A 27333-nucleotide genomic window follows, 5' to 3' on the forward strand; every position below is an offset into this window, starting at 1 on the left:
GGAAACTTTGGTAACACAGGCCAAATTTGCCTAATATCTGTATCTAAAAGACAGTGGCTTTTCTTTTGATTCCGTAAATCAATTTAGCCTTGCACGGCCTCTGTCTTCAAAATTGGGAGTGCAACATGGGCCATAAAGCCCATAACTGAAAAGTTATTTAACAAATTTTAGCGAATTACCCAACAGATTGGTACGGTTATCACCTCCTCTAACGTCTGCTCAGCACAAGAAACACACACCGTAGATGGATTCATTCTCTGTTTATAGCACTGTTTCCATTAAAGTGAAACACCCAGTATGTCCTTGACATTATGTGTGGGGCCCAATCAATAGTAATTGCTCATCATTCATGGAAAAAGAAAAGCAAGACAAAGACCCCATGGTCCTTTATTGAATAAAGATACTTGTTCACCACAAAAAAAAACGATAAGACTTAATGTGCGCCCATATTCACCGTGAAGAAAATAACTTCTTTCCAAAGAAATAAAAAAATGCCAAACCTGGCAGTTGTACATTTTTTTTTATATGCAGCATGTCTTCTTTTGTGTGGGAGTTGCAAAGGGGGGAGTACTAACTAATAAAGGGCATTTGGCATGCCCCAGCTAAGGATTGAGGCATGCAACTGAAATTTGAGGTATGCCTTGTCCACGATAAACCTGTGAAGTTAAGGGCACCTTGGCTGGAGTTCCTAGGTAGCTTTACCTAGGAACCTAGGGGTCCTAGGTAGCTTTACCTAGGAATCCAATGAAGAGACTCAGGTATGGGCAGCAGAAACTGTTTGACACATTAACGTCAATCAAACTCAATGCCTTAACATCTTGTCTATTACTATAGGTTATGTAAGTTATCATGCTTACCAGTTTTTGCAGGTAACTGCCTGCATCCTCCTTCAGAAGTCGAGGAAGGAGCGACACAACTCCTGTGGCAAAGCAGCCTGCAATAAAATTAATTACACCATTATATCAGTCCAGGTTCTGCCAAGCTACGCCTGAAACATCTTCAACTGGTGATTTTGATTTGTCAAGTTAATTTCCTCCGCTATCACTGCAACTGGGAACACTTGTGGATTGCCATGGTCCTAGCTAGTACTGCTCGCAGAGGAGTTGATATTGACAGAGAAAATGCAAGTTTTGCTATTCGTCTCAAGATCAAACCGTGTCGCCACCGTGCGGCCAAAATCGGAAACATGCTGCCGCGCGTCGTCTGCTTCGGGCGCACATTCACAAGCATGAATCTGGACAATGCAAGCCCGTTTCCAGCTGAGCTGGACCCTCCTTATTAGATGTTTGATGTTTTTGTTGTTGATTCTTCTTACTAAACCTTGTATTGTGTTGTATTGTTTCACATGTGTGGAAATTCAACAAAGCGATAAATATTAGGCCGGAGGCTTCCATAATCTTAGTGCTGTGGTTTGTAGAAACTTTGGTCCTACATATCCTTGTTAACTCGCATAATCCATAGCTTTCATAAAATGTTAAATATTGATTGGAGCTGGGGGTTAAATAAAAAAATTAACCTGACTGATCGCCAACCGTTGATAGAATAATCAATCGATAAACCCGTTGATTATTCTCCAGTCACATTACATAGAAGACTTTAAACTACACTTCTTTTACTATTTTTACTATCTCGTAAATGGCATATGGCATTCCAATTTTAAACTTTGCAATGTGACGCTTACAGAAATGTGAATAAGGAAAGCCTTTTAAAGTGAAGTAATTTTTAAGTCATTATTTAAACAGTATAATCCTCCCCGATGACAATTACAGGCATGCCGAAGTGGTTTACCGTGCACTCTGTCCTAAAACAACTTTTACTTTTCCTGACTTTCACCAGCACAAGATTTCGATTAAAAGACAAAAAGAAATATTGCAATTAAGGCATCACTGAAATAATCTGAAGATTAATCGATGAACTGCGCAACCCCAATATGCATTAGGTGAGGGCAGAGGGTGACGTGAAAGTCTCGTGAGAGTCGCTAGCCCTCATCAATAAAATAATGTCGCTGCAGCCGATGCTGTTTGTGTCGTGGTGCAGGTCGTTTGTTGGAATCGCAGAGTCTACCATGTTTGAATAGATTATTATTTAGCCAGAAATTTATGATTTTAGCCTCCTGACATCCGCGGCTCTCTGAAAAAATTGAAGTGGGTGAACCCACAATACCGAGAGAAGCATCTAATAACACGCATGCTACTGCGTTGCTCGGTTACACTCATTTGTTCCACTCGCAGCAGATATATTAGAATAGTTTGTTTCACTTATTTCCGTTGTCTTGCCAAAGAACAGTTTGCAGATTGTAAATAGCAGAGGAACTCTCGCTGGCTGCAACAGAACTCATTAGAACGGTAATTTCCAACACAGCACTAACTTTTCTTCATGCTAAATATTTATATTACTGCAAAAGCTAAAAGTTACAAGAAAATACACAGAACCTGCGATTTCACAGCCTACAATACCAGTATTATGTTATCAGGGTTGGAGTTCATTGTTTTGTTGAATTCCCATGCTAATGAACCGATACATCTATTTAAAAAGAAACAAGCATATAACAGTGCAGTTCACATGAGATAGGCATCTGTCATGGTGATCCATGCTTCCCAACTTCTGCCTAGAGCAGACGACGCATGCACACAAGCGATTATTAAAATTTAGGCCATATGCTGGTAACACAACTCGATCTTCACTGAAGCAGCGAACAGTACTGCACCATTTTCCGCTAAAATTGTTTTCCCACCAATACTGTGCGACAAAATAAACGCAAGAATCTACACCGCCCCGCACGCAAACGTGGTAAGCCTATAGGGCGGCCATGGTTCTATCCCCGCTTTGATGATGACGATAGTGCGACAGTAGTGCCACCTTTAGGTCGATGTCGAGGCCAATAGCTTGCTCTGCAGGTGATCAGCGACACTAAGAGCGACAAACACATGTTAGGTTGCTATGTCGTTGCTTCTGCAACCCGTTGATACGCTCTCGGTTTATGTTTCCCAGTTGCCCTATTCACAAATGCCAGTCCTATTGCTCCCTCAGACATACAGGGCTTTTCTTTATTAACTGCACCAAATTTTGAAAAAAGAGGAATGTGAGATAGGGTAATTCGAGCCCTGGGGCAGTGCTATTGGACACGGCAGCCACGAGAAAAAAGTTCAAATTAGGTAATTTAATTACCTAATTTCAACTTTTTTCTAGTGGCTGCCGTGGCCAACTAATTAACTTGAGATTTTCAAAAATTGAAAAAAAGGGTCGACCTACATTCGTGTAAATATGGTAACTAATTAAATTAGTTGCCGTATTTACACTAATGTAGGTTGACCCTTTTTTTCAATTTTTGAAAATCTGAAATCTGAAAATCGACTTATCGAACCAAAGCATTCCACCACTGGCAAAAATGAAACAATCGCGATATCATGACCACCCCGACTTGTTACGAGTTCAGCCGGCTGTACCTCTAGCATTGCACTATTCTTTGTGTTCATTTTACAAATTAATTATTTTTTATTTGCACAAACGAGTATTATTGATAGCAATTTGCAAATTAACCCGAATATACGGCGGTAAACAGCGCACGGCGCGCCCGGCTCCCGGGGGGTGGCGGCACTTCTTGTAAGAGCCACTCTGGAGGCCGCTGCAACAGCCTCACAGCTCACTTGGCTCACTCACCCCGCAGCTTCTCTTCGCAGTTTTTCGTGCGATTCACGGTAGCTCTAGCACATCGTTTGATCGAGTGACGAGATCATGCTTTAGCGCTAACTATGTTTTTTTGTATTGACATGCGTGATCCGGGCAGTTCAGGTTTTCTGTGCTCGTTTATGGCCATTCTTCACTCAGAAGCAACCAGCAACTTTGGTGTTCGACGCAAGTTCGACCTGTCGGAGCGGTGATGCTCCAGTGGAGTCAGGAGTGGCGCAGGTTCTTAAACTGTTACGGCAAACAAAGGAAATTCCGTAGGCCAAAGTCTGGTCCCCGAGTTGGAAGTCAGGCTTGCAACGTACGCCGCAAAAGTGTGCAATCGGACCCTACTCCTGACGTCCAATGCGATCACCGAGCAAGCGCGGAAGATACGGTTGATCCTGCCATTTGCGAAGTACAAGATTTCGTTGAACGCCGCCGCCGACGTGCTTCGAGAAAGCGGCAGTGATGATGACGGGACTGACATCCTCAGTGCGGGCGAGTCGTAGTGTAGTCGCGGACGGAGTGAGAACGACATTGACCAGCTTCAGTTGTCCCGCCTCCAGCGTGAACTTCCCAGTTTGGATAACGCCTAGGCATCTCATGCACCTCGCGCGTGCATGTGCAGCCAAAGCACGCCAGAAGGCATCAATCGCGTGTTGGAGGCTTGGCTTTCGAAACAGATACTTTGCCATTCTCACGTGTTCACAGTAAAATACTCATCTACAGATTTTTTTTGTTTTTTTTTTCGCTGATGTGCAATGTGGGGGGGTCGACTTACAATCGAGTCGACCTACAATCGTGTAAATACGGTAGCTAATGAACCAAAAAAGGCATTTTTAAAAAGGGGACTCCACCCTCAGCCCCCCTGGGGGCGGTTTGCTCATCTTGCAGCCGCGGCTGCAACCAAGAGGGATTTTTATGTCGCCTGACCAGCTCCATGGGGACAAGAAAGGACCTAGCGTCTATGCCTAAGGGCAGAGAAATCCGTGCCTCTTCGAGTACTAATGTCTAATTTCGCTCGCAGAAACTAACTGCCGATGCTTTTAACTGGGGTCCAATTAACCGCCCCTTTATACTTTATGAGCGGCAGGTAAAGTCATGGCCAGGAAAGGTAAATATTGGCCGAAATAAAGGAAAAATCACCTGAGATAAAAGTGGTGGCAGTATATTTATATCTCCGCGCTAGTGCTGGAGACCTAAGCCTTCTGCTTTAGTTGAGAGGTAAGAGCGCCAGTGCTTGTCGCGGCGTGAAAGTTCCAAATTCAAACCTTGCTGGAAATTTTTTTTTTTGTGGTGCTTATTTTGTGGAAGCTTTTTTCTCTTTTTAATTGACACAACTACAGTGTGTATAAGTATGAATTAGGTGCCTCCTGTTATTGAAAAGAGTCGTAGCAAGAGCATTGTATATCTGAAAAAGCATAAAAGTGCATGTAGTTGCTAGGGGAAGAAAGCTTTTTTCGGCCTCGTTTGTGTTAAAGTCATACCAATGCTGTAATCTTGGTTTCCTTTTAATGAATATTAAGAAACGATTGTATTGGCACGTTAACTTGGCTTGATGTTTTTTTTTTCTTCCGGTGTGATGATTGAATAGGTGGGACAAATAGTAAACACCGTGCAAGTGGATGACTTGGACAATTTGTAAAAAGGATCACAGTTAAGAGATAAGACATATGCACAATATATATATATATATATATATATATATATAAAAAGAAAAGCTTCTGGTGCGATTTGAACTTGGGAGTTTCACGCCACGATGACAAGTCTCGGCGCTCCCACCTCTCGACTACAGCAAAAAGTGAGTCTCGCCGACGAATGGCGTGGGTATATAACTATACTGCACCGCTTTTATCTTGCGATTTTTCCTTTATTTTGGCTCATTTTTACCTTCCTTAGCGTAACTTTACCTGCCGCTCTTAAAGTATGATGGCGCGGTTAACTGGACTTCAGTTTAAAGCTTCTGTGGTCAGTTTCTGCAAGCGAAATTAGACAGTTGTACTCAAAGCGACATGGATTTCTCAGCCATTAGGCAGGGACACTAGGTACTTCTTGTCCCCATGGAACTGGTCACGTGACATAAAAATGCCTCTTGGCCGTAGCTGCAACCGCGAAGTGAGCAAACCGCCCCACGGGGAGATGGTGAGAGGCAAACTGTAGTACAAAGAATTTTCATCCTGGCTGAAAAATATTCTGTAGGTCAGGTTTTAACAGCATGTGTGCTTGAAACATGCTTCAAGCACTGCAGCAAAGCTGAAAAAAAGGTAAAAACTCGAGAACAGCTTACCACCCTTCTCCCCTTCCGGCAGTACATCCAGGCGCTTGTGGAGTTCAACGACTGAGGGTTTGAGTCGCCATTTCCTCTCTGCCAAGGTCACAACCCTCTTGCCATATTTTTTTATGGCTGCCTCCAGCTCAGTGTCTAGATGGTGTTTCGTTAGGAGGTGGAACTCCTGACGAATCTGTGCCAATATTGGAAAATGATAGAGAGGAACAATTAATTGGTAAAGCCCACATTAACTGCAGGCACTTAGAAATCCTGCAAAACAATGCACAGAGGCTCAATGAAAATGCTATAGTCTGTTACAAGTTAAAAATAGCAGAACAATGTAGAGGAGGAAACCACGTCTCTTCGCCGTGATTGGTGGTTTCCTCCTCTCCAGTGTTCACTTTGCTAACGTGGAGCAAGGAGAGAACTCTCTGCTATTCTTGACCTGTAACAGTCAACTTCTGGAGCAGAGGCAAGATTTCGCTTAAATAAGACTCAGCAAAACGTCAACCGCTGCCCTGAGGCTACCAGAAAGCTCCTCTTCAGCTGAGTATCTACAGTGTTGTCTAAATGTCAAGACGAGACCTAAAGACAAGACGAGACGAGCTATGACACTGTAATTTACTAGCTGAGTGTGGGTAGGCGGTGGATGCAATTAATTAAAATACCAAGCACGATACTTGACCCACTCAGAAATTACAAAGGAAAACAATAAAATTCCTGTGTATTTCAATCTAGTCAAAAAGGTGTTGTCGTGGGTCATTGATCTAAAAAAAAGTGGAAGGAAGAACAAAACTTTTTACCTTGCTATTGTTCCCCGTTTTCTTTTTTTTTTTTTTTCTATCAAACTTCCCGTGGCCCACAAAAATGTTTTCTAGCTTTGAGAGAAAAAGGCTTAACCTCATGTCGGTCCAGGGGGGCTCGCTCTTCAGATAAGATCACGCATACGTGTCCCCAGTCAACACTTTTTCTTCACAATTTTATGCTACTCCTTCTATGTGTGACAAAACCAAAAACGTTTTTGCAAGAAAAAAATATTTTGTGAGAAAACAAAATTAAAACTACATGAAGGTGGCATCCAGTTTTGGAGTTTTGTCATTTTTGTCAAGTTTGACGACAAGTAATACACCAAATCATGTCTGTTACGTCACGCCACAGTGGTGGTGCTTCGGGAGCACTTCAGGTAAAAAGCTGTGGGTGGAAGAAAACAAGTGTGCCGTGCATCGCTATGGCATTTTGGTAGGTTATCGAGTTTATTTGCCTGCACACCAAAACGCTTCAGAGCAGTGTAGCTCGGGGCTGTGCGTCATGATCAAGGAAAGGTTCCAATACAGGTTTTCACATGTTTCAAAAGAAAAAACTCGAACTGAAACGGGCGTTGTCGACAAGTGCTGATGTGAGATGGCGCGCTTTCTGCCACTTTAACGTGCACGTGCGGCGCCATACGCGCCGATAGAGGCATGTTTGTTTGTTTATGGACTCGAGTTGGTGTATAGACAACATACAAATAATAGAAAACTCAAATATTTTATATAAATAGTAGCTTTAGTGACTATATTCACAAATATTTATAGAATATTGAAATACATATCACGCGTCAAAAGTGCACAAACTTGGCTACTTTGACATTTTTGCCTCATATTTGAGATTTTTTATCCCGTCGTGTCTTAAAGAAGACATAATATTGAAAACTTTTGTATGTCTTTTTCCTAAAAGGGTCTTATCACCTAAATAGAACTTGTTGACATAAGTTACAATTAACAATGGTTACAGGGCTTCAAACATGTCCAAAAGTGAAAAGTCCCGTAACTCTAACGCGCAATAAAAAAATTAGATTAATATCTTAGATTTTTTTAAAAATTAAGGTAAAGCAGTCCACACACTATCGGTGTGTTTTTCTATAAAAAAAAACACATAGCATTATTCTGCCACCGTCAAAACTATAGCGCTTCACACTTCACATAACTGGCTAGTTACTCCCCACACATTGAGGATTAACATACAAAAATATGAACAAAAACAAAAATGTCGACCGGATGTGTGTGATTCTATCTGAACAGACCCCATAAAAGTTTTATTGTTTTTATTTTTAACTTTCAACTGGGACAAGTCTTTGATATTTTCATAAATTAAATCCACCATGTAGCCGAACTGGTCTGGTAAATTACAGGGTCGTAGCTTGTACATCCGATTTTCTGTGATTTATTTTGGTCTTGGCCCAACATCTAGACCTTCCTGTACAATATGTGTCATATAGTTTTTAGACAATGGGGTTTATCCGTCTCAAGGAGCACATGATATTTCCACTGTAAATGAGCGACTTGGTCAGTGCAGTGTTGCTGCTAACCTAAGGTCTCCGATATGCACCAAGAAGACGTCTTCACTTGAGCACATGCTGGTATAATGCTCATCCAAAATGAAACAGACCAGGGTGAGCATTGAACTAAGAATCCCCGAGTTCTGCAGGGTGAGCTCTCCCCAAAGTATCTACGGGTGCAAAATAGGACAGATAGCACAAGCTGCTATTCTGATGCTCCGCAGAGCATGTCCTGCTTGAGTTTGCCAACCAGCCCTTGCTACTTTTTATCAATAATTATTTGCGAAATTTCAGGAAAAAATACAATGCTGAGACTTTGTATGTTTCCATGGCAGTCTCTAAGGGTTGCTTTCCCTCTCCAACTTAAAGTACTATCGTGGACACTACGAGCTGAAACTACACACGGCACACGGAACTATTAGCACCACCTGCCGCATTGCTTCGCAAACACCGACAGACTCCGACGCCAAAGCAAATCTCCTCCTGCAACCGTTGCGAAACTGTGCTCTTCCAGCCGTCTGCTAGCGAGATGGAGGGTGCGGCACCGGCCAACCTTGCACTGGCTACGGAGGCTCCCAGCCGTCTGCTAGCAAGATGGAGGGTGCGGCACCGGCCAACCTTGCACTGGCTACGGAGGCTCCAAGGTCACACTTGTCATTCCCCACAAATACAAACCGACACCTGCGTCTGAGCCATTTAATCACGACCCGATTATTGCACGATAAGTTGAGGCACCGCATATGGAGATAAAAGGCACTGCAGAACTTTTTAATAAAATTTCTGTTCGGTTTGTGCTGTTTCATGCAGAGCAATCACGCAAGTAAGAAAGGAATCGGCATTGAAAAAAGAAAACCAGGTGCGTAACAACGGATTTTGCAATCCGCTGCTGCCATGAAATGCACGTGAAGCGTATTGATCGTGACGGTGGTTCTGTTGACAATTGTGTTCGCTGGCAGACGGCCCAGAAGTGCTGAATGGCGCAACGAGTGCAGGAGGAAATTTCTCTCGGCCTAGCATGCACCGGTGTTTGTGGAGTGATACGACAAGTGGTGCTAGTAGCACCGTGCACCATGCGTCTTGCCATTTCAGAACATAGTACCCGTGATAGTACACATGGACCAGACCACATCACACCTTCCTTGTAAAAGAACATAAAATGATAGAACATGTGATGGGGGCTACAACATATTCTTGAGCCCTTATCTGAAGCATGAAAGTCTCTGATATACAGGTGCTGCTCTGGCTAACAGACTTTCAGTGCATCTTAACACTGAAAAAAAACTGTGCAGTAAGAACAAGTTGCTTGGCATGTACAAAAATTTTGAAAATATAGAAGCATTCTGCAGCATAATCAAAAACCAATTACCATATTTTCCTATGTATAAGACACTTTTTTTCCAAACCTTTCAGCGGTGTCTCTTATAGAACAGTGTGTCATATATGTATATTTTATTTTTCCTTTTGGCAAACTGAAAAAACTCCTGTTGATGCTGATTAGTCTTTTTATAACTATTATGACAGCTCAATGCAAATGATGCATCGTAAATGCAAGTCAAGCTCCCAAAACTAGAGTTCCATAACAAAAAACAAAAAAGAAAGTCAAGAAAACGAAAAGAAAGAAAGAAAGAAAACACGTTGCTTTGTGACGTGCTTCGAGTAATAAAATGTTTCTCCTGCAATTATGCAGGATCTCTTAATGCATGGTTGTGCTATTTTTTCCCCGCAAATTTGGCGCTTCATAAGTGTTCTTAGATACGCGTCTTATACACAGGTGCGTCTTATATGCCAACTCTTACTTAGAAGAAACTTGCAAGAAGTGGGGGGGTGTCTTATTAAACGATGCATCTTATACGCCAGGAAACACTGTACATCTTTTTGTGTTGATTTATTTCACATTTACTTGCCCTCCATGCCTTTCAACGAGGCATGAGTCGGAGAATATATGATATTCAGGAAGAACCAAACAAAAAAACAATAGTCATGGCCCCCAACACTGCCAGCCTGTCACCAACAATAGAATGCAGTTTGTGCAATTGAAACAAGTATGCCTGATCGGAATTTCTTTTCACGTCCTACCTAGCCTAAAGCAGCATGACTGAATAAATGTAAATTATAGTCATCGTCAGCTTCCTGTGCTAAGTTGGCAAGGCTAGCGTAGCTTCCACAACGCTGCATTCCCTCCCACTTGAATTAAAAAAAGGTGAGGGCCTCGCCCAAAGAGCATGTGGAGACGTATTTTTGTCTTTCCTCTCTCTCTCTATTTTTACAGACTTTTTCTCAGTGTTCTGGACACTAAGCTAGCCCTGCCAAATTAGCATAAAAAGGTGACGCCAGGCATAAATATCTTAAAAACGAAAAATGGTAATAAGAGCTTACAGCTTGGGGATATTCAAGTGCTGGATACTTGGCCAAAATGTCGGCCACAAGTGGCTGTACCGACTGCATCCAGTGCCTGCGTTCGTCGAATGTCCTCTCCATCGACAATGCAATTTTCTGCCAGTCCGGGTTTGCTTTCCGCACCTCCTTGGCCATGAAGGCCAGATGGCCGGCAACAGAATCTTCGTCTTCGGCGTCACCCCAGTAGGTAACACCGCTGAGCTGGAAAGGTGTGTTACAAGCATTATTCAGTAGCATTTCCTAATTCAGCACTAATATGATACACTCAAAATAAATTCTACTTAACAGTACATTCAGTGCCTTCTGCTATCTGCACTATATCAGCAAAGTGGTTTTAACAAACGTGAAAACAATTACGAAATTCAATTATGCATGCTAGGATGGTCCACAAGGGTGCGACTACTTTAACATATCAAAGCACCTACCGAAATCAGGCACAACGAAATATTGGGTGCTTGTGTGTCTCAAAAGAATAGCAAGATGATAAGTTACAAATAAATAAAAAATCACTCATCAGGTTCATTTATTAAGCATGAAGGAGCAAAAACCTTGAAAGAGTAAATCTGAAGCTTGATATCTAGAACAGGAGTGACCAAACTGATGCTTCCCAAGAGCTGCAGGAAAAGCATAGTGAACAGTATATGATTCTACTAAGCACCGGAGGAACAAAAGAATGAAGTGCAGACTTAGACGTTCTGGTGCCTTACATGTCTGGCGATGTGCTGCACTGCCACTGCGGGCCTGGCGTCAGCGCTGTTCTGCTTAGCTTCACTCGCCTTCTGGTGCTTCGCCCGTGCTGCACCAACACCTGGCACGGTGCTTTCCATTGCGCGCCTCCCATTCTTTGCCTTCACGCGCAGGTGTGCTCGCCAGACCTCCTGGAAGAAAGCAGTACAAGTGCCCATGATTCCAATTTTCGATTACACCAAAGTAACACAAACTCACATATTTTAAACAAGAACCATCCCTTAGCTTAGGATACTTGGCTACGAGCTGCTCTGCAGCAACAGCGTAGAGTGGTCCAGGATACCTGCATGGAAGTGTGAAAATATGCCATTCATTTTCCTCCTTTCTGTGCTTCGATTAGTTCTACGCTCTTTGTCATACCACCTTTTGTATATCAGATGTCCAAGCCCACCACCGTATTTTAGTATGTAATGTAATATACTGAGAAATTGAACACCTCTTCCACAGGCCAACAGGCATGGAACAAGCTAAACATAGCGAAGTCTGCAACTTCCATAAAATAAAATGCCAACTCACAGTGTGTAACTGCAGAGGTCATAGTATATGTGGTTGACAATTTGCCTCTTCAAATCTTCCGACACATCTGCAAGCCCTTTCACTCTGCTGAGGGCATCCTCCACATGGTCTGGCATCCGAGGGAGGCGATATCTCGACACGTCTTTTGTTGCCGCCTGTGCAGGACGCTCTGCACTCTGAAACAGCAGCAGTTCAGACTGCCTGGAACAATGGAACAAAGCAATAATGATAAAAGTCATAACATTATATAAAACTTTCAAAAGTGCTCTTCCATTTTTTGAAAGGGAACATTGCATTTGAGTAATCCAGGCTCATTTAATGGTTGTGCTCACTGAAGAGTAGTGAAATTCTAAAGTGCATAGAAAACTTCCTCGGCGATGTACTATCTTGGACTCTGTTAGCTATAACACAGCAGTCGTGGGAGTTCCATACCGCCAGCGCTACATAGCAAGTGCCCTCCGAAGCACTGCGCCAACCGCATGTGGTGGAACATCATACTCTGTCTTCGTCATCTGCTAGGTGCAAACGAGACGCCACCACAGCGCTTGCAGATGTTTGCTTCACAGGCTTTTGTGCGTGCCTCTTTCAGTATGGGGATTCCGCTAAACATAATCAATGTCGATGATTGCATATATATCTAGGTGGAAAACTTTTCTCAATCGGACAGATGGCTGTTGATGGCCTTTCCTCGTTTCAAACAATTTCACAACTGGTTTGTAAATGCATACCTGCCAACCCAGCAACATGAATATTTAGGAGACCGCCGCGTGGGATGGGGGGTCAAAACATCTTTTTTTCTAGTTCGACAAGAAATCTTGTAAAGAGGCACTCTGCGCGGATCACACTGTCTTCGCAGTTGCTTTGAAGTAAACTGCTGATGGTGCCTGGCTTTCTATGGCACGAACATGATTGTGAAGCTTTCGTGAAGCGATGTGCATCTTGATGTCAGGCTTGCTGCCGTGCAAAACGCTCACATCACAGGCACACATGTTACAGAAGCCATACTTGTCAGCTTTCAGTGAAGCGACAAAGCACGGGTACTCAGTCGCGTATGATCTCAAAAATACTTGCAAGAACTTCTACTTGGTTTTTGAAAGTGCCATCTATCGATCCAACTAAACTCGGGGAAACACAAAGAATAGTTTGGTGTTCCGCACCTCACTTGACGACCTGACAAAGCCAACTGAAGCCTAGCGCACCCATGATCATATAAGATGTGTTCCAAAATCCACTTGAACTTACTCAGGAGTACAGATCTCGTACCTTGGCGTTTGAAAATCTACTCTCGTTTTACGCTGCTGCTCTGAGTTGTCATGTGGTAACCTGCCAGAGTAAACTAAACCTACTCTCGAGTAACTCGCACTGACACATGCGTGATGATTATGGCAATAGAGCGTCAAAAAAAAAAAAAAAAACTACGGCAGCCACTTTTTGGGAGATTTGAGGTCGCATCCGTACAATCGAGACATATATTCCAAAATCGGGAGGCTCCCGAACAATTCGGGATAGTTGGCAGGTATGTAAATGTATCATAATGAAGCAAGCAGTAAACACTGGATTCATTATCAGTCTGGGCTTAAATATACACTTATTTATTTACAACTCCTTCTAAGAGTCGGTAAACTGCTGTGGCAGTGTCCGCTTTGCGCCTAGCAGACGACAGAGTTTGAGTGCAACCTGGAAGAGCAATGCTGCAGCACAGAATCGGTGCTGTGTTCCGGACAGCGTCTGCTGTGTGGCGCTGGGGGTACGAAACAACCACAGCTGCCGTGTTATAGCTTACAGTGTCCACAATAGTTATTTTCTTTAAAATGAAGATTTGTTTACTATTCAAAAGGGAACATGCAGAACTCTGTGACATTCTCCAAAAAAAAGTACATATAAAATAAAAATTTAATCAAAATAGGTTTGGAGCTATAACTATGGTGCTTGGAACGTGCATCTGACTCGTGTGTTCACCATCAATGCCTCCCATGCATTGGAAGTGGCTCCGAAGCTGCAGCAAATTATGTCATGGGAGCTGCCATTTCATATTGTCGCCTGTTGCGATCCCGTTTGTAGGATGTCGAAACGCTGGCAAAGATGGCGAGTGGATGCAAGGGCTGCTGTCTTAGCGTCTCAACCAGTGCCTGAGAAAGTTTCTTTCGAATGACTAGATGCAGAGCAAGCTACAGCAGAACAGGCACCTGCCATATATGCCCCCGCTTTTGTAAGGCCCGGTTCAAACCAAAAATGATTTCTCCTTTTTCTACCGCTGGAACTAGGACAATTCCTGTGAGACACTGTGACGTCACAGTGGCATTTGCCCAGCATTCCTCCTGTCCGAAACCCCACAGCAACATCCTGGCATCTTGCAGGAATCATCCTAGTTCCGTACAAGGAAAAAGAAAAATCCTTCGTTTTGAACTGGCCGTAACACCACCAGGAACGTGGCCAGCAACAACATCGCACTTTTGTGACATCATCAAGCGGAAATCAAGGGACCACTTTTTGGCCATGGTAAACGCACCAGACGGAAATGCATTCCAGGCTCCATACTATGAATAAGATTTCAAAAAGATTATTGTGAGAAAAAAAAAATAATCAGCAAAGGCTGTTTGGGGATTACAACTATGTTTCCTCTTGCATGTAAGTGATAACTCAATAAATATAGTTACTTTAGAGCAGGAGACTGTCTTTGTTAGATATAAATGCAGCGCAAAATGATCAGCTGATGAGTCAAGTTGCGGCTCGCAAATGATTACGTCTTGTTAACCCAGTGCATCATGTCATCCATTGGAATGGGCAGCAGCCAGCAGTGATTCCCCCCCCCCCCCCCTTGGTTTTTCTGAAGGCACCCCCTTAACTCGCAACGGCTCCTCCATTCTCAATGCCCCCCTCCCCCCTAAAAATTTAGACACCGTGCGCCCTAATTTCAATTTCTGGGGAAACCCCTGACAGCAACTGAAATTTAACTAGTTCTAGAAAAAAATAAAGCAAAGTATTTATTTGGAATTACCCAGTAGCTACTTCGGTAGCCCCAGCTTCCAGCTGGATTTCAAGTTTGATTTTTGAATATTGTTGTAGAACAGTGATTCCGTCCAGGTCGACATATTCTTGAAAGCGGTCATCGAACACCTAGGTAGAGCAAGAATGTTAGTAACGAGATCATATTTCATAGCAGGTTTAACCACAGCACACTGGAGCTGACAAGTTTCTGCGGCTGCAAAGAGGCTAGCTACTCATTCACATGATCACAAGCCAACAATTTTCGCTCTAGTTGAAAAATAGTTCTCTTGCACAGAACACAATTTCCAAATGTGAGTGAGCCCAATATAGCAATAGACAGTGTTGAAAAGTTGCCTGTTTTCACTGCATGTTTTTTTCTGTTTTCTACCCCAGTCTCTGATATTACAGTCATGGTAGCAGCCTTCCACAAGATTTAAAGGCACACCTGAGCATTTCCGGCCCAACCACATGGAGCACTTTTCACGAGGTTGCGCATCTGTCCGCGTCAGAACAAGGGATAGGGCGGCCAGCCACATGGGGACTTGCACCTGCCAGCATCGCTAGACCGTCTACTAGGCTTAAACAATCTGACTGCCACTTCAATAACTGAGTTGGTGACCTCAATTAACGAGGGACAAAAGACAACAGGTGGTGGGCGAGGGCTACAGGGTGCGCACACCTATGCCAATGCCGACAACAATGCCCCTTTTTATTGAAATGGGGCTTCTAATGCTAATGCATTTTAACCGTCCATCAATACCTCATTCCTCGATGTGGATACTCAATGAAAGGCACAAAGCTTGCACTAGTTTGTTGCACCTCAAGAATAGCAGAAGAGTGGAGAGAAGGACACCACCTCCCTACACCAGGATTGCTGGTTTCCTTCTCTCGAGCCTTCACTCTGCTAATGTGGAAAGAAGGGAGCTTTGCGGGAGGGGCTTGCTGCTGCTGTTTTGAGTTGCAAAAGTACCCAAGCACCAAAGAGCATGCACGGAACAGAGGTCTCGCATGCATGCTATGGCACGATGAGGGCTTTCCGCTGGCTCCATATCTAACTTGGCAGCCATCCAATTTCATGGGCTCACTCACCGAAGCAGTTATCATGGCAGCGGAAGCTTTAAATTGTGTCATCACGTACACACAATACTTATAGTCCCAGCAGGCGCCTTGGTACTTGAATAATTAAAAAAAAGTCTATTGTACAGTAAAAGCTTACTTGGATCAGCAAGCTCTCTGGCTCAAGGTGGCTGAAGTGTGGAGAGGTCCTCAATGCGATTAGGACATCTTCAAGCCGGTAGGAGCCCCCGACTGCGATTGTTTTGCTGGACTGACCGAGCCTTACCAGGCACGTGATGTCCATTTGATCTACAAGCTGGAAGTAAATGTGCTTCAATATTTATTTCAGTTACAAGGAACATTCCTTTGAAACACAAGTGGACTTGAAGATGAGCTGAACAGTACTAGATTTAGCCTCCAAAAACCGAGTTCACGTTGAAACCGAAACCAACCAAACTGAAGCAACCTAATGGCGTCGAGTGCGTCAGCGCCCTCTATCCGCCGATGAGGCAACTACTAAAATGAAAAGGTCTATAGCTTTACTCCATTTTATTTGTCCCACCCAGCCTCAGGTTCTCTTTCAATGCAAAATTATAGTCCTTTATTTTAGTGCAGGCGTGCATATACAAAATGTTTTGGGATGACATTTCTTGCGGAAACAGGCATCGTAATGATTGGAAATAAAGCACATGACGGTCGGTCGGGGCCGTAAGCGGTGACTGTTAGCGAGTTCGTTTCACACGCGCTGGCACCGTTCGAGTTCTCTCCCAGAATGCATCGCACTTGCAGGGTGTTGCACGGAGAACTGGGCTCAAACGAACTCGCCAAGCGCACCGAGTGCAGAAGACTGATGCTGCCGCCATCTATGTTGTCGAAAAGGTACCGACCTCAAACCGAAACTAGCGCCTTTTTGTTCGGAATGATGGGTGGGAATGCGAGAGTGCAGTCGCTACCACCATTTATCTAAAATTGTTGGTCGCTGCAACCTGTAGTTTATGGTTGCGATGACTTCAAGGAACTCGGCTGTCGTAGAGATATTTACAGACGGCGTAAATTTCCGCAACCAGCTGTCTACAAAGCAGCTGGTTGCAATCTTTCAATTCGTGTAACCGTTTAAACTGAAGAAAACTGATGATGCTGTCCGAGCAGAGGCGTGATCCGTTTGAGCATGTTATTTCACGTAAACCACTGAAAGGGTACGGCTTAAAACTAAACTGTTAGAATATTGAGCAAAACTTTTCGTGTGACTTTAGATTTCGGTCGTCATTACAGGTGGATCACATATTAGCCTTGGTGAGGGCGTCGAGAACGAGAGCTTTCTCGAACAAAATACAACGGGGCAAGTTAGCTGACGTAGGTAAGTGTTAAACATGATGATGTTGCCCAAGCCTCGGGTAAAGTGACTATGTTTAGCTTTCTCTGATGCTTACTGGGCAGTCAGAGGTTTCTGCTGGGGGAGTTTTGTCGACAAATGTTCAATTTTCCCACCACACACGGATGGTGATAAACATATCGGGCCGCTGATGCGTTTGTTCTGAGCAATTTTTACACACTGGTATATTTCAGCGTTTGTACGGCAATAGAGCGACTTGAAACCTCCAAATAAAGCATAGTCTGTCAATTTCTTTCTTCGTGAAATAGCAGACGCTCACAATTCAAGCTCGCGCCGCGGTTTATTCTGTTGCCCGCGGGACGAGATTTCTATAAAAAAAAATCTACTTTTTTTCGTTTAGGTTCCGCGACACATCGTAGCAGACGAACCCTCGTCGTCTGCTCCCGCTCCTCGCCGGAGCTAGGCATGATGGGATTGCATTTGGGCGCACTCCCGATTTTCTCGGTGCAGCGAGCGCATGCACGCGTGGGGTGCCGCCGCTGAAACGAACTCGGAGAGTGCAACCACTCGTGGGGTGACAGCGGAAACGAGCTCGCTTTACGCCGCAAATAAGCACGCGTGGACAGGACAGCCAACGAAACGAACTCGCTTAGTGTCGTTTACGGTCCTTCCCGGCGCAATGAAATGCAAAGCTTTTGATTTGGCCGTGCGGCGAAGAGTGGCTTCGGTAATGAGCATGCAACCCATTGTGCAGCCAGCAAGAAAGCGGCAAGCCTATCGCTTGCCGCAAACTTGTTCAGGATTTTGCGAGTGGATCGACTGCTTTATTGCCTTTTTCGTGGAATCCGTTTCTATGAGCGCAAATAAATTGTTTCGAAAGCTCTGTGGCGACCAAAAACGAGTACATGGACAGCACAATGAACTTGATACGTGCGGCCGTCCCGAAAGTGGTACCCACATTGCCAAGGGCCGACACCGATCGACCGATCCGCAAAATATAAGAAGCAAGCTTACCAGACACAGTTGTTTGGGTAAGAACGAAGGGGGGTCGATACGAATCAACGTGTCGCTGCAACGGCGCTGACGACACGACACCACAAGACAACCCTAACGTGCTAACGTAACGAGCCGACGAGCCTGCTGACAAAGAGACAGGCGTGATAGGGAAAATGGGGAGGGGAGCCCTAGCGGGAGCAAGGAGCTCCGGCGGCTGAAAAAAGTTCGCTAATTTAGGCAAATATTTCCGTTCACCCACCGCTCACACTGGAATAATTTGAAGGTATTAAATTTCTTTCCTTTTTTTTTCAGATTCGGCATATTGTTGAGGATCACTTTAAGGATAATTAGGCGATAAGGCGATAACAACCATCAAACCCGAGCAACACTGTAATTGTTCGCCCCTAAGCTCACAGTGCGGTTACAGTGGCTGTAGTGCGGTGGAAGCTGGGTGCTCGCCGGACCAATCAATGGCCTGCCTCTAACGCCTGACCTCGCTCATCGCGAGTGATTATGGGGGGGGGGGGGGGGGAGGGAGGTTATCACGTGCTGCAAGGCCGGCACTGGTTTAACGAGCATGCAGCTTCCACCCCACTGTCAACGTCCTGTCCGTTTTTTTTTTTTTTTTTGAGGGGGGGGCTTGGCTTCCGTTTCCGTGCTCTTGTTTTATCGCAAAGGTTCCAATGCCCTCCTGGTTAAGATGACGTTTTGGCCATGCCCGCTGTGCACGTTTTTTGCACCGAAATTGATAAGAGTCGTCAATCATGTCGCAGAAATGCATGGCTCCGAGCCTAACATCACAATACTCTGTGGCGTAGATGGCTGCTGCCATACGTTCAAGGTCGTGAACTCTTATTGCCGTCACCTTTACCGAAATCACCGTGAGCACATAGAGCCGCCCCGTAGTGGCATCTCTGATCCCAATGCGTCGGAAGTGCGGGACCCGATAGTGGCATCTCTGATCTCGATGCCGTCGGAAGCGCGGGACCCAGTTGTGGCGTCCCTGATCCCGATGCCATCGGAAGCGCGGGACCCCACGGAAACCTGCCTGATGGAGGACAGGAATTTTCAAACTACGATGATGAAGCCTGGACTACTCCCGTTTCACAAGGGGAAACGCCTGCCGAAACATTTTATGATTTTGTTCAGAGCCTACAAGACAGCATTTGCAGCTTCTTTTTCCAACTCGCAGAAAAGCACAAGGTACCACACAGTACCTGCGACAAAATCTTCGGGGATTTTCAGTGACTACTCGAGGTCATCCTGAACAAACACGCACAACAGGTGCAACAAGCCACCTCTTTCGCCGACGGCTCCACAGACAGCCATTGTCCATTTGGGGAGGACTTCCCACGCTGTCTTTTTGACAAAGTACGCAGTAGGTACCAGAGAGAAAAATATGCAAGAACAAACTTCTTGTATGTGAAGCCTGAAGAGCATCTGTTGCCAAGCCCACAGAGTTCTCCATTCCAGCACATCCCTATTGGGAAAGTTATCCAGAAAGTTTTCGAAGTTCCAGAGTTGGCAAGGGAACTCCTGCAACCAAGAGAACAGGTGGGGACCGCACCGGAAGTCCTAAGATGTTTTCGTGACGGCACGGCATCCAGACAAGTGGCAGCGAGTGCCAGCTCCAGTCAACCCACGCACAATCTGAACCTCTTGTTGTACACAGATGAATTGGGGATCACCAACCCCTTGGGGGCCAACCAAAAGCAGCACAAGTTGCTTGTTGTGTATTTCTCCTTCCTTGACCTGCACCCAAGGTACCGTGCGACTCTGAAGCACATACATCTGACACTGATGGCCAAGTACAAGGATACAGAGGCTGATGGACGAGAACGTGTTACAACCTCTGCTGCAAGACCTGGCCGAGCTCAAGAGCAATGGTCTTCAAGTTCGGTGTGGTGAAGGCACCATGACAGTGAAGGCCACGGTTGCCGCAGTGTGCGGCGACAATCTTTCGCTGAACAAGCTTGGAGGCTTTTCCTGCTGCTTCAGCAGTGGCAGGGTATGTCGCTTCTGCATGGCAACTAAAGCCAGGCTGGCAGAGCTCACGAGAGAAGAACTCTGTGTGATAAGGAGTGCAAATCGACACAGCATACACTTATCGGCAATTGCTATCAACCCATCGTTGAAAAAGCAATACGGAGTAACCGGGCCCTCTCCAATGCTGTCCTTGGAAGACTTCGACGTGACAAAACAACTCATGCCAGACATAATGCACGACATGTTTGAAGGAGGATTTGCAGTTGTTCTCCATTATGTTCTTCAAGGGCTCATCCAAGAGGGCACCCTTGCATTGTCAGACTTGGAGAAGGTAGCCAAGTTCAAATTTGGCTTCAACGACCGAAAGAACAAACCTGAGCCTCTAAGTGTCAACTTCACCAAGGACCACCGTGCCTTGAGAGGCACAGCTTCGCAAAAGTGGTGCTTGTTTAGGCTGCTCCCACTGATGATGGCCTCTAGCATCCCAGAAGGCAATGCGCATTGGGAGCTCTACCTAAAGTACCGGGAGATCACAGACATGATTCTTGCTCCTGAGGTTCCCACTGACTTCGTGCCATACCTAGAAGACAGAATTCAAGGTTTTCTAAAGGACTTCAGTGAGACATACCCATCAGCCAGTGTGCCCCCCAAGCTGCACTATCTTGTCCACTATCCCCGCATCATCCGAGAGTATGGGCCCCTGCAACAGTACTGGTGCATGCGCTTTGAGGCAAAGCACCAGTACTTCAAAGGTCTGGCATTGAAAACCAAAAATTTCTTGAACATCACCAAGACCTTGTCTACACGACACCAACTCCTGCAGAGTTACGAGCTCCATACCTTTGTCCTTGACAAACCTGTTTATGCCACAGGTCTCAAGGTGGTAGCCCCCGCAGAACTCAACCAGTGCGCAGAGAGCCTGGCATCTGATGGCCTGCAGGTCTGGGAAGCCAAGTCCATCGAGACAAGCACGGGAGTTTACCAAACTAACGATGTCCTTCTCATGAACAAGACAATGTCACTGAGCTTTGCTAAAGTTAGCACAGTGTACATGGTGAATCGTGAAGTGTTCCTTCTGCTCAATGAGCTGCAAGTGGAGAGATTCCGCAGACACAGGTGCAGCTATAGAGTGCAGAACACCGACAACTTCTACCTCAAGCAGCCTGGTGAAGAGGCCTGCTTCCAACGGTTGGACCTCTACAACGAGGGAGAGCTTGTGCCAAAGTGGGACAGCTTCTATTATCCTTAAGTACTTCCAGGAAGACCAGTGGACCCCCAAAAGAACTTGTGTGACTTCGCACAAACCTATCTTACTGACTCAAACCTTTTGCACACTATGAAGAGACGTGCCAAGTGTGATGGCAATTACAGCTGGACTCTATATGTATCTTTATCTTGTTTATGTGCCACAAACCATGCCTAAATGTTTTTCAATAAGCAGTGTTACTAACAAAATGAAGTTTTAAAACGTAACTGACTTCTGTTGTCTATTAGCTTGTTTTTTTTCATGTGGAACGGTAACCATGACCAAAACACTATAGTTGGTTACAAGTCAAGGAGGTAGCGGCAAATGCCCCTCAAAGAGAATCTTGTATTCCTTTGCCACCAATCTTGTCCCGTTGTTACCATGATATCACGACCTGCTCGAACCAATCTTGTTCTTGCAAAAAAATATTTTCAACATGGCTGCCGGGCAGATTTTTTACGACTCCAGCACCTTGCAGCAATTATTCTGCTCTTTAACGTGGTTTTTCACTTACCCGAGCGTACGTCGCTAAGTCATAAACGCGTCCACTTTTATTCGCAGTAGGTTCTGTGCGACAGCGTGCGAATCCAGCTAGAGCATTGCCATTGTAAAGTTTGATGCGGGAATAAGGCCTAGCATTGTATAGGGTGTCACAAAACAAAATTTACAGTGTCTTTTTTACCGCAAAAATAAACTAGGCATCGCCGAGCGCTCATTCTCCACCCAAAGGTAGCGCTAGAGGTCACAACCAGATGCCAAAGTTTCAGCCCAATCCGATAACTTAATCAGAAGTTATAAGTGATTTTCTGAAAATTTCGATGGGAAAATGGCGGCCGACGGAGTTTTCAAATATATGGGGCTCTATGGCACCAGAAACCGCAAACGGGCGAAAACGGGTTTCATTTTCCAATTGAAATTTTCAGAAAATCGGTTATAACTTTTGATTAAGTTATCGGATCGGGCTGAAACTTTGGCATCTGGTTGTGACCTCTAGCCCTATTTTTGGGCGGAGAATGGGCGTTCGGCGATGCCTACTTTATTTTTGCGGTGAAAAAAACCCTGTAAATTTTGTTTTGTGACACCCTGTACATATGTCAGACGCCGTCTGCTTCGTCTACCTCAGGTTGCGCCTCAACATTGCGACGGCACCTGCTTTTCTTCGCAGTGGTTTCCGTGGAGCGATGTTAAAATACAGCGGTCACCAAACTCTTCTTTAAAAGTGTAGTGGGCTGTGCGGGATGGGCATAAGTCAACCGCAAACAATTTGGACCGTATCTTTGCTGGCGTTAATAAATAGTCTGTTTAATGAAATTACGCCTTCAAATCAGTATGCACTCATCTGTGAAACGTATCGCCTTTGTCAAGTTTCCGTGTCGCAGTCAGCTGCACGGTAACCTATGACTGCGATAGTATCCTTGTATGCACCCTCGTTTGCAATAATGAGCTAATACATACATGTGACATACAAATGATAAAGCCAGTGATGCGTATGTTACAAATATTTAATTGATTTTGTTTTGGAGGTTAAGAAGCCGATATCTTCTTTTGGAAAAATTTCAGAGAAGTTTAGGGAAGCAGATTTGGTTCTCTCAAATGCTTCCGAACATTCTACTAGCTCTCAGAGGCCCTGTCAGTTGCTTGTTTATGCTTCAAACCCGAGTAAGTGACGCGTGTACCCCCACTCGTGTCATGGCCAAGGTATTACCGGCAAACACGCACCAACCTTTTCAACTTACTGTAGAAGGAAAATTTTGTCCACATTATTCGATTGCAGCATTGGTTTAATAATTTGTAACACCTGAAAAGTATGTCAATAAAAATTGATTGCAAGGGCAGCTTCCTTTCAATTCATGAATTGCGGCTTTCTTATATGCAAAATATTTATTTAAATAAAAAATTTAAAAACATACTGAATACCCAGATGTCCTGATCTTGGTTCGAATGCAAGCAGCATAATGGTTTGTCTTCATTACAATAAAATTGACAATGTTTAAATCAAGCAACGACAACGACACAATAGAGGAGACTTAAAAGAAAAGGAAATTAAACCAAGAAAAAATAAAATAAAAAAAAATAAAAAAAATCTTCTGCTTGCACCACAAAGCAATGGGCTCGAACTACCTAATTATGTTTCTGACATGTTGATCTCTGCATTATACCAGGCCGTAACCATGAACAAGCTCTTCAGAGTCTGCCATCGTCTTTCGCGTCTACCTTGGCAAAGTCAGACTCGTGTAGAAAACATATCGAACTTCTTCTTGGGGGCAACTTCGCAGTCCTCGTTGTCAGAGCCTCCATGGAGGCTCTGACATGTCACTCCCAAGGTTTCTGTCGTTTCCTCCGACACATTTCATCAACTTTTTATTGACACTTGTTTCATTGACACTGGTCGTTTTATTGACTTTACCACACTGTGCAGTAAAGTTTCATCGACACGCAAATTGCACGCTGTACGAACATTTCGCAGTGCGTTTATCATTGGGGCACATGTTAAACTATCCAACCCACCCAGTTCACGATGCTTTGTGGCGACAATCTGTGACAGTTCATTACAAAATTGTGAACCCACCCGACCCAACCGTACAGAGCACTAGCACTGGGGTTTTGCTTTCCACTGTGCTAGCACAAGTTATTGTCACTCCCAGGGTGGCTGCAGTCTTGTGAATGGCCAGAGGCATCCCATTTATGATTCAAAACAAATCACTGGCAGCGAGAGTTCGCTGTCAACAGTGTTGAGACGTTATTATGATTCCCAGCCACAGACATTCCGTTTATGCTTGAGACAGATTACTGGCAGCGAGAGCTTGCTGCCAACAGTGTTGACACATGTTATTGTGATTCTCAGCCACAGACTCCGTTTATGCTTGAGACAGATTACTGGCAGTGAGAGCTTGCTGCCAACAGTGTTGACACATGTTATTGTGATTCTCAGCCACAGACATTCTGTTTATGCCTCGAAACGGATCACTGGCAGTGAGAGCTTTTTGCCCACAGTGGTGACACACATTATTGTGATTCTCAGAATGGTCTCAAGGCCTGTCCAAACAGCACACTTCAGAAATCATGAGGCGACACGACTCCGTCAAAAATTGTGGAAGCTCAAGCGTCTGGCAGTCCGATGCCTGTTCGAACAGAACCAACCAAACATCACGACTTCCTTCCTCGCTTCCTCCTCTTTTCGGTGGCCTTGATAATCGTCAGATTTGACGTCACATATGCCACCTGCCAATGCAGTCTATCTGTTCTGCCGAGCCCTCGTACCCTTGTTCGTGCTCTAAAATTTACTCAATCTTACTCCAGTGTAAATAAAGGTTTTGTACCTTTTCGTTCAAAGCCCTACCCACACCTTACTGCTATTCAGCGCTTGAAGTCTCCCTTAAGTTGAGGGGGGTCCCTAAAAGAAGGGAGGAGGGCGGGAGGGGGGGGAGGGGTTCTGATGAAATGTACTAGATGGACATAAAATAAACCCCACAGCTGACTCTGCCCATGCTGTACCTGCAACCCTGAAATTGCTAATCCCCAAATGTCACATTCCTGAAAACAAGCTATTTTATTGCAAGATATGATTTTGATTTCACTAATGCTGGGGCTGTGGAGGAGGGTCCCATCCCTTAAAATCAGTGGGGGGGTCCGAGACCCCCTGAGACCCCCCAGCCTTTAAGCCCTGCTGCTATTCTCAGAGTTGCCTCAACTGTGTGAATGGCTACAGGGGTCCTGTTTATGCTTCAAAACAGATCACTAGCAGAACTCCCTGCCCAAAGTGCTCACACATTATTGTGATTCTCAGAGTGGCCTCGTGTAAATGCCCACAGACGTCCCGTTTAGGCTTTGTAACAGATCACTGGAAATGAGAGCTCGCTGCCCACAATGCTGACACACATTATTGCTACAGTCAAAGTGGCCTCAGTCCTGCGAATGGCCACAGGTGTCTCCCTTGGACTCCGAAAAAAAGCACTGGTACTGGGATTTTACTCTCCGCTGTGCTAACACACGGTATTGTTATCCCAGAACTGCCTCAGTCGCATATTTCAGCCTCAGTCCCATTTATGCTTTAAAACAGAGAACTGGCAGTGATCTGTTGTGTCGTCTTTCATAGACAAAAAAGAGCTTATTTGCAATCAAAATTTGATTCGTTGCATAGCAAAGATGTTTAGACAGCAGGAAGCCAATATGGCATCTGATGTCTCTGCTGTACCCACTGAACACGAAGTCGTCTATTAGACATCTAAAAACGTCTTGGCAAGAAGAGCAAGAGGTCTTGTATATGTCTTGGCAAGACGTGATAGTCTAAAACGTCTTGAGTCATCCTGTAGCCGCCCTGTAGACTTCATACCACTCCCTCTTTTTTGCGCTAAAGGACGTCTTGCAAGGCGTCTCCTAGACATCTTAGAGACAGCTGCAAGACGCCCAAGACATCAGTTGTCTCTTTGAGATGTTTTCTAGACGTCTACGTCAAGATATCTTAAGATGTCTTGCAAAGATGTCTCATAGACGTCTAGCGTAGCCCAAGACGTCTCTAGCTTAGTCGAGCCGTTTCAAGCCGGCTAAAGTCAAATTTGGGGGTTTTACGTGCCAAACCAACGACGGGCATCTGGCACGCCCCAGCGGAGGACTGAGGATTAATTTCGACCACCTGGGGATCTTTTGACGTGCAACCGAAAGCTCGGTTACACAGCGTCTTCTCCGCAATAAACCTCCGTCAGATTGCGGGCACCCCGGCCGGGATTCGAACCCGCCACAGCAAGCCGGCTACAAGACGCCTTGTGCTCAGGGGGTAGATGGGCTGCAAACTTTTGTTTTCGCGAAGTTCAACTCGATACTGGTAAATCATGGCGCAGTGCAATATATATCCTACGTAGAAATGCTTCCAGTCCAAGCTGTGTTATGGAACCGGAAATCGACTACAGCTGGAGCTCGAAATCTATATTACCAGCCGAATTCCAGGCTGTTTCCACCCAGGAATGGACAAATTTCTTGCTGGAAATTAGATTTTTCCTGATTTAGCTTGGAAACTTCCAGGTGGATCATGTACTGCCAAGCTAGAATTTCTGATTTTCAGCATGAGCAGCATTCATTTTCAGCTGTAACCAGGATTTCCAGCTGCTGTTGTACAATTTAGCCAAAAATGCGGCTGGAAATCTTCATTTCCAGCTGGAAGCTGCAGCTTATTTTATACACGTTTTCGAGTCCGGTCTCAGGGTGCCAACATCTTGCTCAGTGGGGTGGGCTTGGGTGCGGCCATAATCCAATTACGACGCCTTAGCACGGCTTTGTAAATGGATTATGACGCGTCCAAGCGCACCAAAGCCGAGCAGATGGCAGCTAGCGCCTTGAGACCGGACTTGAAAACGTGTATAGACCAGCTTAGACATTATCCCAACCAAAAGAAAAGTTTGTCTGGTGGCCGCCACATCAAAAAGCCACAAACAATGCTATACGGCAATGAAGCGGAGAAGCATGACAACAACCTGAGACACGGAAGGTTAGTCGTGGACAAGAACGACGATCCGATTTTATAGCATATAAGTAGTCCTTAAAAGGACCGTTTTGTGTTCCGAGATGTTGCACACTTTCATCTTAATGTTGCATTAAGCTTTGTCAAGGGGCTTGACACCAGACAGGTCACTCTCAGATGGGGTGTCCTCTCCATCGAGCTGGATGACGATGGGCTGGATGTGAGCACTTCTGGCACCGCCTCGTCCGAACGTTTCGTCAATGTCAATAACGTGCCTCACAGCATTAATCCAGTTGTCAGTGGTGATCGTGCCAACTTCTTTGTTGAGTGTCCCCACATCGACGAACTTGAACGTCGT

The 27333-nt window shown here is 44.9% G+C and overlaps 2 protein-coding genes across 2 annotated transcripts; one reads left to right on the forward strand and one right to left on the reverse strand.

The window, feature by feature from the left end:
• Window positions 1-5876: 5876 nt before the first annotated feature.
• Window positions 5877-14946, reverse strand: LOC115320068. Its single transcript, XM_040215524.2, has 6 exons — window positions 14914-14946; window positions 11916-12116; window positions 11598-11682; window positions 11360-11530; window positions 10632-10853; window positions 5877-6131 (listed from the first exon to the last, which is right to left on the reverse strand). The coding sequence occupies exons 2-6, from the start codon at window positions 12029-12031 to the stop codon at window positions 5877-5879; spliced, it is 849 nt and encodes a 282-aa protein (XP_040071458.2). The 5' UTR covers window positions 12032-12116; window positions 14914-14946.
• A 5170-nt stretch (window positions 14947-20116) lies between these two features.
• Window positions 20117-21523, forward strand: LOC115308493. Its single transcript, XM_040215525.1, has one exon. The coding sequence runs from the start codon at window positions 20117-20119 to the stop codon at window positions 21521-21523; it is 1407 nt and encodes a 468-aa protein (XP_040071459.1).
• Window positions 21524-27333: the final 5810 nt, after the last annotated feature.

The sequence above is a fragment of the Ixodes scapularis genome, unplaced genomic scaffold (assembly GCF_016920785.2).
Source record: "Ixodes scapularis isolate PalLabHiFi unplaced genomic scaffold, ASM1692078v2 PGA_scaffold4__175_contigs__length_147842914, whole genome shotgun sequence".
NCBI lineage: Eukaryota > Metazoa > Arthropoda > Arachnida > Ixodida > Ixodidae > Ixodes > Ixodes scapularis.